The 14,325-nt window shown below is 24.3% G+C and overlaps 1 protein-coding gene across 1 annotated transcript in view; it reads left to right on the plus strand.

The window, feature by feature from the left end:
- The window catches only part of LOC126896223 (CCN family member 5), a 129,933-nt gene that overhangs the window by 70,164 nt on the left and 45,444 nt on the right, over positions 1–14,325 (plus strand). Inside the window, exon 2 of the mRNA XM_050668819.1 lies at positions 5,164–5,273. Within this exon, the coding sequence (XP_050524776.1) occupies positions 5,164–5,273 (110 nt within the window). The remainder of the gene's footprint in view (positions 1–5,163; positions 5,274–14,325) is intronic.

Here is a 14,325-nt window from a genome sequence, read left to right on the forward strand (position 1 = left end):
CCCTCTTTATTATTTTTATGACACAGCGTTTAATTTTTAGAAAGAAATTTCAGATTATTTCTTAAGACATATTAATTGTTATTTTTTAAATTATTTTCTGATTACAAGCTTTATGACTTATAAGTAGAATATAAGAATAAAAACTTATTATAGTAATTAAATTTAATATGAATTTGATGTTCAATAATTTAGTGTTGTAGTCTACGAAAAATTATAAAAAAGAAATAGAATGAAATTTCCATTATTCTGACCCTTATTAACCTTATTGACCCTAATTATTATTATTAGTTAGTCATATTTTCAGTTTTGAAATTTATCATAAGTAATTTTAGTTTATCATAAGTCTCTAGCACAAATTGATCTATATATTTCTCTCATTTACGGGGAACAAGGAATTTTTTTAGGGTAATCTTAATATTTGAGGTATTGTTAAAAAAAATTAATCCTACGAGAACTGAAAAAAGCGGCAACAAACACAAAAGAACTTATAATAATGATATCATAGTAAAATTAATACTTTGTCAGTTTTGCATCGAAGCTGAATAATATAATAATATAATACTATTACATGTTTTGATAAAAAATTAAATTATAATAATTGTTTTATTTATTGTAATAATTTTTTATAAACTCATCGAACATCAAGTAAAAAATTTTAAGCATTATATTTAGATCGTAAAATAATTTTTGTGATTATTAATTTGATAAATAAATGTTATTATGTATTTAAAAAATAGTTTTGTTTTAAAAATTTTGAAGTTATTAAAAAACAAAAATTAAAGGTTGAAGTTTTTTATTATATTATTTTTTAATTATTTAATTAGTTGATAACTTAAATCGATTAGTATTATTAGAAGCTAAAGAAATTTCAATATTCAGAATGTATTATGAAAGTAAGAGCGCACAATTAAGAAGAATGTTTTTTTAATCATAAAATGTTTAGTTGCACGTACTTTATAATATTAACAAGAAATGTATACCTTGGGAATCATTAATATTTTACGAGTTATTGCGAAGGCTTGTTGTTAGATGGATCACTTGCATTCACTCTATACAATATGTATATTGATATAATTTTACAGTTACGAATAGTTGTGTTATGTTTTCTAAGAATGAAGTTGAAAGTTTGACATTGATTTATAAAGTGTATCTTACTCGGAAATTAACTTGATATCAAAGCATAAAAAGTTAAAATAAAACAAGACACAAAAACATGATTGTATCTTAAGTGTATAAAATTTTTAAAATCCTTTTAATCAAACTTATATGTATGTTTTAAATGATGAAAGTTACTTACCGTAATCAAACCCGGACATAAAAATCCCACTCTTTGTAAATAATTAATAAATTATACAATAAAAATTGTTTTTTTCTTTGGTGAATGACTTAAATTATTAAGTAAAGTAAATACTTATAATCTACCATGTTTGGTTTTAAATAAATAAAATATTACTATATTATTATTAAAAATTTTTTCAAAAATACTCTCTTAAGTTTTTATTTTCTCTTCATAATAAACCATTAGTACACATATTTATTCAAATAGTTTATTGTTACAAAAAATAACTTTTTAATAGTTTTTTTTATAAAATACAAATAAAATGGTATATGTAATGAGATAAACTTCCAACTATATTTTTATTTAGTCTTATAAATAGTGTTTTTATTGACTTTATATCAAAATATACTGTATGTTTAACTTAATTGACATAAAATTACTATTGAGTTTCTTTTAAATAGCTGTCTTAATAGATATTGTATTTTAAGTAGAGGCTTAGTACAATACAAAATTCAATAAAAGAAAAAGCTTTAAAATATAAATTTATAAATTCTTAGAGATAAGTATCAAAACGTTCTGTTGTCATAAATCCAAATTCCATTAAAATGAAACATAATAACATCTGGTCTTACGAATCCCTTAGGTATGCACAAACATAAGCTATTGACCCTTAAGTATCGGAAGCAACCCTTAGGGTTATAATAAGTTGTGTACACAAGGTGAGAGAAAGTGTCATTGGACACTTAAAATAATCTATAATATTTCAAAGTACAAATGGATATTTAACTTTTGAAATGTCGAAATTACCAATAAATTATTCATATCATAGGCACCGTTACGTTTTATTTGTTACATACTTGTAGATTATTAAGATGATAGCCCAATTATTACAATGTAATCTCATCAAATTCTACTCAATATTGCTTTTTGTTATTAAACTGTTTGCATATTTTATAACTTTAAAATAATAATAATATTATTGAAACCTTTTTTATTTTATATTTTAATCAAATCATTTTAGTTTCTTAACTATTAATTTTAACGTAAAGTAGTTTTAAAAATTGAAAATCGTATGTTATTTATATAATATAGCGTTATTGAGTAAAAATATTTTGCATAAAAATAATTTCTAAAAAGTGTCATCTTATATTTTGTTTTAGAAAAATATTTAAAAAAATTATATTTTGTATAATTTTAAGTATTCTTTAATAAATTTTAACTTATTAATATATAAATATTAATTCTAGTTTTTACTATAGTTATAGACTGCATTAAAATCACTGGTCAGTGTAGCGTTATTTATTTTCAATATTAATAATAATTAATGACTTAAATCCTTTCAGTAAGTAGACCGTATACACTACAGCTCTCATTCTGAAAATTAATACTGAATCAAAACCACCTACATTGTTTATTGTTAAGTCATGCCTAAATTCCTGGAATTTGATATTGTTTACCAAGAAGGATATTAAAAAGCATTTTAAGTTTAATATCGCTTAGAAAAATTGATCAGAATTAGATATTTATTCAATTTATGATCATATTAATCAAGATTTCAATAATAAATAATTACATGAGATATGCTTTCATGTGACAAAGTGAAATAATGGTACGTTGGTGAAATTATGTACACCATATTTATGCATTAAAAAAAAAAAATGTGCCTAATATGTTTTGGTTTGAATTAGAATTATACATATTGTACGTTTTGTTTATGCTAAATTAATATTACTGATACTGATTTAAAATTAATTTTATTAAATTAAAGAAAAAAATTATGTAAAAAAGTAAATATTATAATAATTGAATCGTGTAGAATGTTTCCCAATTTATTGAAATTACCATTTATGAAACTTTTCAAAATAATGATTTCTAGTAAATAAAAAAATTACCTATCTAAGTAAATTTTTATTCTCTTTTGTTGTACATAAAACAAAAAAACTACAGAACTTTGAATATTTATAATGAAAATAAATATAACTTCTGCGAAAAGATTATTAAAAAATTCACATCAGAGTTTAATAATTAAAATAAATATCTGCGGAAATTTTTTTCGTAATATTTAATGCAACTTTTGTTTAATGAAGAAGACAAATCTTCTCCATTAAACAAAAAATCATAGCTGATATAGTTATGCTGATTGTTAAGAAACGGATTTATATGCATTTATTAATTTTATTATGTTATGTCTATGCTATTATATATTCCTACATCTAAGTTGCACAAACTTGGATTCCTTTAAAATGGGTAAAGCAAAATTTGAAAGTGATTATAAATCCGTTCCTTACTGATAGTTTAGTTCTTCTCAAAGTGTCCTAAATAGTATACATTTATAATAGCTGTCAGTTGAAATGATAATTAGCGGTAGGACATTAATTAATAGAATATATTATTATGTTAGTTAAACACAAAATATGTATAAACGGCAGACATTTCAACAAACTATTTCATAAAGAGGAATGCTACAGGCTTTAAACTTAAAGAGTTATTATCATACAGCGTTCATTTCTTACTAGACGGTATTCATTTCACTAAATTCAAAGATTTAATTAAACTTTTTAAGATTTTAAGAATTAAAATTTTTATTCTTTATTAGAAAGTTACTGTAATTTGATGAAAAAACAAAACATTTCATTTATTTATTAAGTCAATATTGATATGTTCAGTATATACGATCTTCCCATTTACTGGGATTAATAAATACCAAATTAAAAATTTCTATAAAAATTTGGTAAACGAAAAAAAAATGTTCATATAATTATAGTTATATAAGCGTTATCGAATTTTTATTGATTTAGCCCTTAATAGGTAAGATAATAGGATAGTTAAAATTGCTACTTACGGTTGATGATCACAAGTGCAAAAAGTAGTGATAGCAGTGAAGTTAATTTTATCAATTGACTAATTAGTCGTGATTAATTCAATTTTGAATAGCACATATAGTCACACTGTATAATACTTTTTCGTGTCAAATAATATAATAGTTGATTCTAAATGGAATTTCGTCTCTAACTCCTAATTTGAACTTATTAATTTTAATTTCTGAGATAATCACTAATTAATGAAAATCAGATTATTGTGTAATTAATTGTTCATAATGAAAAATTAAAACTTTTTTTCAAAAAATCTCATTTTAAACTTTAATGGCTTATATTTAAGAGGTACTTAGAAAATTTCTAATCTATATCTTAAGTGTAAGCCACTACACATGATCTTCAAAGTTGATTTCGATCGTAATTTTACAAAAATTTCCCAATAACTTTTCTTTGCTTAAACCTATTATATAAATTTTTTATGATAGAAAATTTTACAAGGATTTAAAAAATTTAATTTTTATTTTTCTAACATCACTAAATGCTAAAATAAGTGCTGTTGATAGTAAAAAATTTGTAAAGCTCCTAGTTTTCATAATATTATAATATTGCTATACAAATTATTTTTAATTCTAAAATTAAATATATTTTAAATTAATTTATGCACAATCTTATATAGTTTTTGATGCTGAAAAATGGTTTTATTCGATTTCATGTATCATTATTTTTTAAGGTAGTGAGGTTACAACCCAACAAATAATTTAAATATACTAGTTTATTCACGTTTATTGATAAATAACTCCTTTAAAATTGCTATAGGAGTTTTAAAATTATATTAGTTCACAAATTTATTTAATATTTATCGACTTTTATTGAACATTAGTTTACTATTCTATTATTGTTAGTACTTAGACTCCTCAGTATCTAGTTTTGTTAGAAACATTAACATATGCCCTTCTAAGTTGATTTTGTTTAAGATCAAATTTGAAATTCATTAATCCTTAGCAAATATTTGATGTTAAATATTACACTGTTTTTTTGAAATTTAATTAATTTATACATTTATTTCAGGTGAGATAGTGGCTTGGACATCTGTGATAGTGGTGACTGTCAGTTTGTATGTAGAGTGTTATATTGAAGACTTTTGTCCAAATTGTATTCTCTACCAAGATTCCGCAGAGGTGAGTGTGAATTACTATTAAATATACTATTTAATCGAGTTGAATTCATTCGATTTCCATCGTTTGGAATATTTTTGTTTTTTATATCCTCATACACACATGCACTGTTTATATGTATATATTTGGCAATGCTTCAACTCACTGTAAAAAAAGGCGTGTCTCATCTGAAAGTAATTCCCTGATGGAAATCACAACTAAATGGGAATGACTTGTAAGTGACGCGAAAAAAATAGGACATCTTTTTATTAAAAAAAAGTATATATATATAATATATTTGATTCATATTCGATCTATTTTGTTAGTCGAGTAGATACTATTTCGTACATATATTGAAAAAATCTTATAAAACCACCGAAGCGTATATTACCAAATTTTTACATTGTTAGATAAATAAATAATAAAGTAATATATACAGAGTTTTCAATAAGTACGAGATACTTTTTTTATTGGTAACTATTGACAATTGTTTATTTTCATAAAGAGATAAATTGTTTTGTTTTAATAAATTCTACAATATTATGTAGTTCGATAATTAATTTTCAGCTTTCGGTGATTAAATCCCTTTACTTTAATTTTCTTAAATGGAAACTCATATTTTCATTTTAATAATTTTAAATGAAAAAAATACAAAAAATTTTGTTTTTATAATTTATCTTTGTCTAATTATCTTTAGGATTTAAAATAAATATTCATCATTAATTTGGTGTTCACAAAACAGTAGGTAGCAATAATTTGTTTTGATAATCCATCAATTATTTATTATGTTAATTATCAAAAAAAAAAAATATTCCATATCGCTATGCATAGGTCGGTCGACGATATATGACAATAAACTTGCGTTGATTAGAAGACTATATATAGGTATTTCAACAGTCATAAATTATTAAGGATAAGATTGATGTAACATGTATAAATAGTAGAATAACAAAATATGAATTTAAATTACATTGAACCGCAAGCAGAGTATATCATTATCAGTATAGGCTACACCCACTCACTCTTCATACCCTCTCAATGTATTAAAATTATTGTGAATTGATAAACACTTGTATCAAAATGTTCAATATCTCATCAAAATTTTTTTAAGAATGTTATGCTATACGCATTTGAGTTGATCGTTTAAAATTACATTCTATTCGATGTCTTCACTATTTTGTGAAATGGAGCAAAGATATCCATGTGTAATATTGAATCACCCGTCAGAGATTAACTACTGTTGGTCATTGAAAGGGTATCAAAAATCATGACAAAACAAAAAAAATTGTATGGGATTAGACCAAAGGCGCCGTAGAGACAAACCTTGTCACAAGACCGCGCACTTATGAATTAGATCGTGATATACTTCCATACAGGTTGACAACGTGATGTGTGGTTGAGGAAAACACGATACATGTGTCACCCCCCCCTAAAGCCACACAAACAGATGCTATCATTGAAAGAAGGTACTGACTGCTCTATACGTTCCACAGTGGGAATTTTGAAACACGGTCCCGTGTCAATATGTTCTATAAATTGAATCAATACCTTTCGAAACACAAACATAAGAAATGCACCTCTACACAAAAAAAAAAAAAAAGATTCTTCAGTATACTGGATAATAGCTATTTACTTGAAAATGTTTTGAAAGTTTGTACTACGCTCCAATTTTAGATTTCTTTTTATTATTATTTTGAATGAACTACAACTCAAATATACCTCAAGATATTACTAACTAAATTTTACTATGTTGTAACGTTGAGATCTCATGTTTGAGTTGAGTCGGATTAAGCTTTATAATTATTCATATTAAAAGTTAAACTCGATTTTTTTTAGAAAAATTTTTTTATGAAGTTTATAAAATAAAATAATTTTATCGTTACGATATGGTATTGTAAAACTGTAAAAATTATTGTAGTATCTGATAAAAAAAAAAAAAAAATGAACGCAAAAATAATTAAAATACTTATTTAATTATATTTAATTGTTTATATGGAATAAAAAAAAATCATACTCTAGGATAAAACTTACTTACATTACATTTATACAGATAATTATTTTAATGATAGCCTATTGATTTCTCTTAAAATTATTTTGAAATAAAAATTATTTACTTTAATTTTACATTTTCAACTTTAAATTGCTATAAATTTTTAAATAATATATGTATCAATACAGTTTATTTATAAATACTTTATACATACCCCTTGAATTTGCCATACTTATTTTTAAAATACGACTAAAATTTTCTCTTGTACCTTAAGCCTTAAACATGGGGTCTTAAAACTTGAAACATGCGTATGAAAAATAGTACATTTTCAACCTTTGAAACTATGTTAAACTGTTCAACATGCTCTTATATTAAATTAAAATATAATTACGTACATTAAGTTGAAAAAAAGTCGTCCCATAAAAATATCTTTTTTATGCATATGTCCGGCGTAGTTATAGTTTTTATAATTTCACTGTTACTACACTTAATTATTCATTAATAATTTCATACTAAATTTAATTTCTATAGGAATTTATTAATGTATTATACTTATTTTCAAAACTGTAATTAGGATTTATATAAGGAAATAATAGTTGAAATTAACATATTAATAAAATTCGATAATTCCTTCTAAATTTGAAACACTATCTATAGATTTGCATCGAATTTTTTTATTATGATAGTTATTTTAATCACTATCAGATGTAATCCACACGCGTCCCCACCGTACTGGGTATTATTTAAAGTGACAACATACATATTTAACTACCTAAAAAGAAAAATTGTTCTTATTAAGAAAAATAATGGATCAAAAGTTGTTATCCACCAACTTTTGACCCATTATTTTGTAAATTATTACTATTTACAAATATAAACTGAATGTTTGTCGATATGATAGTATTTATTATAAGATTACTAAACAAGAAATATATGTAATAAAAAAATATCAAAAATAATTTTTTTAACAATTATTATTTTAAAAGAAATCGAATGGCTTTAAAATAATTGCCGTGTATACTTCAGTAAAATTTTATTCTATTTTTTTTATATAAAATTTATTATAAACTAGGCTGATTCTTCAGTTCTTAAGGTTTATATTTTATTTGAGATAGTATAAATTATTATTGAATTATACAAAGTATGTTCAAAATAAGACATAAACTATATATAAGTATATAAATGACACAATACTTAGTTATAAAATTTTTTTTTCAACACTTCAAAAAATGTTTTTGAATGAGATTTTTAATTTAAAGTTGATCATTAATTTTAGCTCTAGCATAAAATTACCAAGCGGATATTTATCTCAAAACTTTCACTTTACTTCTAGACAATAAATCCACAACGGATATTAAAGCCAAGGCCCAATAATATATATTTTCATTAGTCCAGTTTCCTTAGAAAAAAATAGGATATTACTTTTTTAAAATATGATGAAAATCGAGTTACTTAAGTAGAGACATCACAACTTTATTATTAAAACATTTTTACTGAGTTATAGAATTTATACATATTTTCCCAGTTCAACATATCTGCAAGCATTTGGAATACGTTCTTTGTGGATTTTTTTAAATTTTATGTGCCGTATTGACATAGTATGTGAAAAAATTATTTTATCGCTAACTTTTAATGTGGTAGAAACTGAATCAAAATAATTATACCAAAATTATTGTAACTTTAGTTAACGAGAATTCCAAGTAATATATGTAAAATTTTTTCATTAAAATTTAATATTATCCTATTTTTTTAACATAATTTGGCAAATATAAAAATTAAGTACAAAATGTATATTTTTCGGTAAGTCATTCGAATCAAATTGAAAAACGACTATGTAAATATTATTTGCCGTCTATTAACTACAAAAAATATTACATTGAGATAACATGTTAAAGCCAATAGCAAAAATATTTTTAAGTACAACAATCGTGCTTTTTACAATTCCTCTTTTATTTTTTGATACGCCCGTTGGCAAGAACGTGTTGACTAGTCGTTACTTCCCTTGGGAGCTTTTTACAGTTGTAAATTAAGTGAAAATTGTCCCAAAAAGTATATGTAATCAACTATAAAACAATACTTGATTCTGTTAAATTCTTTTGGCATTATTTTGTCAAGGAGTTAAACCTGAACACTAATAATAAATGAGTCTTAATTTTTAAGTAAAATGAATTCAGTATTATGTAGTAAATAATCCACGAAAATATTCTAAATCTTAAAAAATGAAGTATTATAATAATACTGGTAAGCAAGTTGTAAAAGAATATACTAGTTTCACTGCTTTAGGCAGTTTTGCGAACAAAAAGTAATTTGTATGTAATTTCATTGTTGTTGGTCCAATAAGACCGAGTAAAAACGATAATAGCAAATAAAGGAACTGGCTATTTCACAGTAGATAAAATTATCTTAAATTGTACAACATCCGTAAACGAATGCTATAATACAACATGGGCGGGAAAATTGTATTTAGTTAGCTTGTAATAAGGGAAATGAAAACGTGTTCGAAATACGGTAATGTGCAACTTTTTTTATGAATGTGTTTGGAAAAAAAAGTTGGTTGTTCATACTAAATAACTAAATAAGTGTTGACAAAAAGAAATTCAAGTATCCAACTAACAACAATATTTTTAATCTAAAATTATTTTCTTTTAAACGATAAATTTTTTTGGTAATAATCAAATATTTAAAATGTATAACTTAAAATGATTACAATTACTCCAATCTTACATTAGTTTTGGATTACCAAATCCTTAATAATAAAATGATTTCACTATTAATGATAATATATCATGATTTATATTTTAAGTTTAAATCAATTTTTTTACGGAAAGAATATTTGTAATTTTTCATTTGAATTTTTTGTATAAATAAAACTTACTAAAATAACAGAATACTTAATTATATACGGATATAATTTAAATATTAAAATAAATTATGATTACTATTTATCTATTAAATGTGTTTATTTGACTTTCAAAATATTTTTTATTTAAATTTTTTTGTACGATGAATAAGTTATACCATAATAATATTGTGAGCTTTTAGAATTATAGACGTCGAAAAAAAGTTCTTGAGAAAGATTAAAAACTTTAACTATTATCTGTGCTAAAATCACGCTACGTTTGAGTTTCTATTTTATAAGTTGCCTTAATACATAAAAAGGTTGTAACACGAATTTAAACATTTTTCAAGAGTGAGCTTTTAATTTTCAAGTGCATTTTTAGTATTCTTTCATTAAAAATCTTTAAAATTATGACTAGAATTATAGATTTTACATTGAATAACATTTAATTTAATTTAAAATGTTCAATTAATTATTATCTTAGTCTTCAATAAAATAGTCGCTGCCATGGCACTGATGTTTCATCGGTGCTGTTTGCTGTTAGTTTTCATATGGGAGACCAAATGTGAACTTTAACAGACACCTTGTCCTCTCATTGGTTCCCACAGTCATAATAATTTTGCATCAAGTCGACAGCAGGTGTAGAAATCCTGACAAATCAATAAGATAGAGCCTACCCCAAATAATTAGAGATTAAGAAGATGATGATGAGTAGATTATATACAAATAATATCCTATTAGCTTTTTTAGATATAAGTAAATAAAATTACTAAAAAATGCAGTTAAATAAAATATAACTTATATATTATGAATGAAAAAAAATTATTATTCATTGCCATTAATTCAAATTTAATTACATCATCTTATGAACTAACATTATTTATGAATCTTGGTACTTAAAAAACTATATAAATTTAGTTGTTTCCAGAAGTATCTAAAATAAAATTAAAATGCTAAGGGTTTTTTTTATTTCTGCAACTCAAACTGTTATAATGATCATTACAATCATTATTAATTACGGATATTAGATAGCTAACAATTGCATAAAGAGACTTTAATAAATTTTCTTCCTCACCTTAATCAACGAAAAAGTTATGATTAAAATCAAAACATTATTACCAAGACTTTCAAGAGCTTTCCCAACTAAAAACTTGTACTTCTTATATATAAAGTACATGAAATGTTTATGACAATTATTTTATTTTCAATAGAATATTTTAATTATACGCCTGTTTAATTAAAATATGAGTTTTGATCGTCTCTGTATCTTTGTTTTCTTCTTTTTCATTTAATAATAAAATATATTTGTTAAAGAAAACATTTTATCAAATCAACATTTTCTTTTATATTAAAAAAATATTATAATTAAATAAACAAGTAATTAGATTTGTTGTATAGTTTGTTGTTTCATTTAAAATTGTTTAAAAGGCTCCAGTGAAGAGCTGAGGTAATAATTAGCATAATTGTTACAAAAATCCACTAAAAGCACTGTTAATTTCAAGGTGAAATAATTTAAATTATTTGAATAATTAAAAATAACAACAGTTTTTCAGATATTTGTGTAAATATGTCGTCTAATATAAAAAATGCGTTTTGTTATGCTAATACAAAACTTTACTTATAATTAGTAAAATTTATTTATTTTTATATTGTTCAACTATTTTGTATATATTAATTATTTTAGAGTTTGGAATCTGTATCCTGTTTTATCATAATCACATTAAATTTTATTCTAATTTATAATGCTAGCGATGAACATCTAGTAAAAACATATTAAAAGAACATTTTCTGAAAATTAAATATAACACAAGTAATAATTTATCGCATAAACTAACGGTAGTAGATTTTCAATCAAATTTTGTCACTAATTCTTATTCTGGCATCAGAATGGTCAGATCTAATCTAACTTTTGAGATAATCGCTAAGTAGTTATAATGTAAAAATTACGTTATTTAATAGTCTTAAAAAAAAAAAATTTTAAAGTTAAATATGTAATATTTAATAGGTACGTGTAAAAATGAATATCAATGTAATAAGTTTTACCTATAAATTAAAACTTTCTCGATGGATTTTTAAAAAAACAAAGTTAAACTTTTATTGGTTTATTTTATAATTATGAACCTCTAGTAATTTATAGAAAATTAAATACAGATTTCAAATAATATAATTTTATAATTTGGAATTATCAGAAATGACAAAATGCATTAGCAAGAAATAATATGAAAAGCTCTAAATTTAAATTTATACACACTATACTGTAAATTGTAGGTAATATGCTCGAGATCTTAAGAGCACTAGGGACTAAATGAGTATAAAAAGCTGCATTTTAGCCTAGAAAATTTTCCTGACATCTTGGGCGATTATAGTGAAGAATATGGTGATAGAATCCATCAAGATATCAGAATAACAAAAAACGATATTTAGGTCGCTGGAATTGTAACATAATGGCACACTATTGTTGGAGTCTATATAGAGGTTAATAAGACGAGGGTAAAAATAAAATACAGAAAAGCATACAAAACAAGTTTTTTGTAAGAAAATATAGAAAAAAAATACATAAAATGTGTAACAAAATCCACATTAAAGGCCTAGACTTATAGGTAAATTTTGTTGTATTGGTATAGAGTTTTACACGTAACTCTTCAATATGACATATTTAAATTTGAAAAAAAAATTATTTAATGAATAATTATACAATTTTCTTATTTTTATTGATTAGCGAAAAAAATACAACCAATCTGATCCTTTTAACGCCAAATTCGGAATCTGTGACAAAGTTTCATTTAGAATCCACTATAATTTATTTTTCCGCATAATCTTTTTTGATTTACTGTTGACTAGTGTAATCTACACAATGGTAATATTGTGTAATCGCAGTGCTTAAAAAGTCTGTATAATGAAATTATTTCAGTTTTTTTTTTTATTTAAGTATAAAACGCAAACAAAGATTTGTGAAATGCATCAGATTTTTTCAAATAATAATAAAATCATTAACGGATCGTCAAAAAATACGAAGAAATTTTCAAAAAACTTATCTTATGGTTATTGCTGTGTAAAAGAAAAATAATAAAACAGTCATCAGACATGTAGTACAGAAACATTCAAAGAAATCATAATGGTCACAGATGTTTACAACAGTAGGGCCAGCAAAAATCTAAGTCACCATTGCGTCTTGTTTTTCTTTTTATCTAAAACTTATTTGTTCAACCTGTCAAGACTTGTGAAATGTTTGATTAGAAAAACATGTCGTTCTGTATCTTTTGAATAATATGAAAATAACGTTCGTTTTAGCTTTAAGCCAAAACCACTGGCTTTTAACCATAACTGCGTTACACTTAAAATGTATAAAAATAAGGAAATATGTTTTTAAACGCATCAAACAATTTGCTATTTATTGTATTTTTAATACAACACATTGGTATGTACTTTGAAAATACTTAAGTATTTAATTTCAAATAGTTTAAATGGAATCTACTTTTTAAAATGTTCATTTTTACTTATAAAAATCATAGTTTAGTTAAAAAATAGTACCTGATATTTTCGTTTTGAAAATTTGTTATATTTCGCCTACGACTAGTAACTATATTGCTAGTAACCGTTCAACTGTAATATGCAAAATAGTAAAATTTAAACGGTAACCATTAATCATAAATTGTCAAATCGGTAAATACGTTCTGATCTCATTGCCAAATATTGCACGTAGTCGATTGTATGTTGATGCACATGATTACATTCAAAAATACAGACAGGCTGTCATTGCTAGTTTGTAAGTCATTAGTGAACGACCGTCACAGTGGGGCACTACTTCGTTTCCGGGTAACTAAATGCCAAAATCAATGTTCGTACAACGAGTGTAATAATAGCTGGATCGCAAATCAAAAAGGATATTTTTGATACATTTACTAACAGGATTTTGGTGACGTTAATGATATCTTTTCATTAAGCTCAGTATATTAAGAAGGGGGAAAGGCTGACACACAGTTTTGTGTTGCACACACGAGCGAGCGGTGACAGAGAGGAAAGAGAGAAATTAAAAATTTCACGGTCCAGTCACGTACGAAACATTTTGCCGTCAGCAAGATTAATCACCTGCATCGCCACTACCCCCTGCCGTTGTCGAGGAACCCAATGACCAGGCAGACATTGCGCTGGTATGAAAAACTAAATGAGCGTTTTTCGCCTGACCATCGCAGCTACCCAGATCAGTACGTTTCGGGTATGACGACTCCGAACATGCTGCGATAATA

This window comes from Daktulosphaira vitifoliae, unplaced genomic scaffold (assembly GCF_025091365.1).
Source record: "Daktulosphaira vitifoliae isolate Bord-2020 unplaced genomic scaffold, ASM2509136v1 Scaffold_1, whole genome shotgun sequence".
Lineage (NCBI taxonomy): Eukaryota > Metazoa > Arthropoda > Insecta > Hemiptera > Phylloxeridae > Daktulosphaira > Daktulosphaira vitifoliae.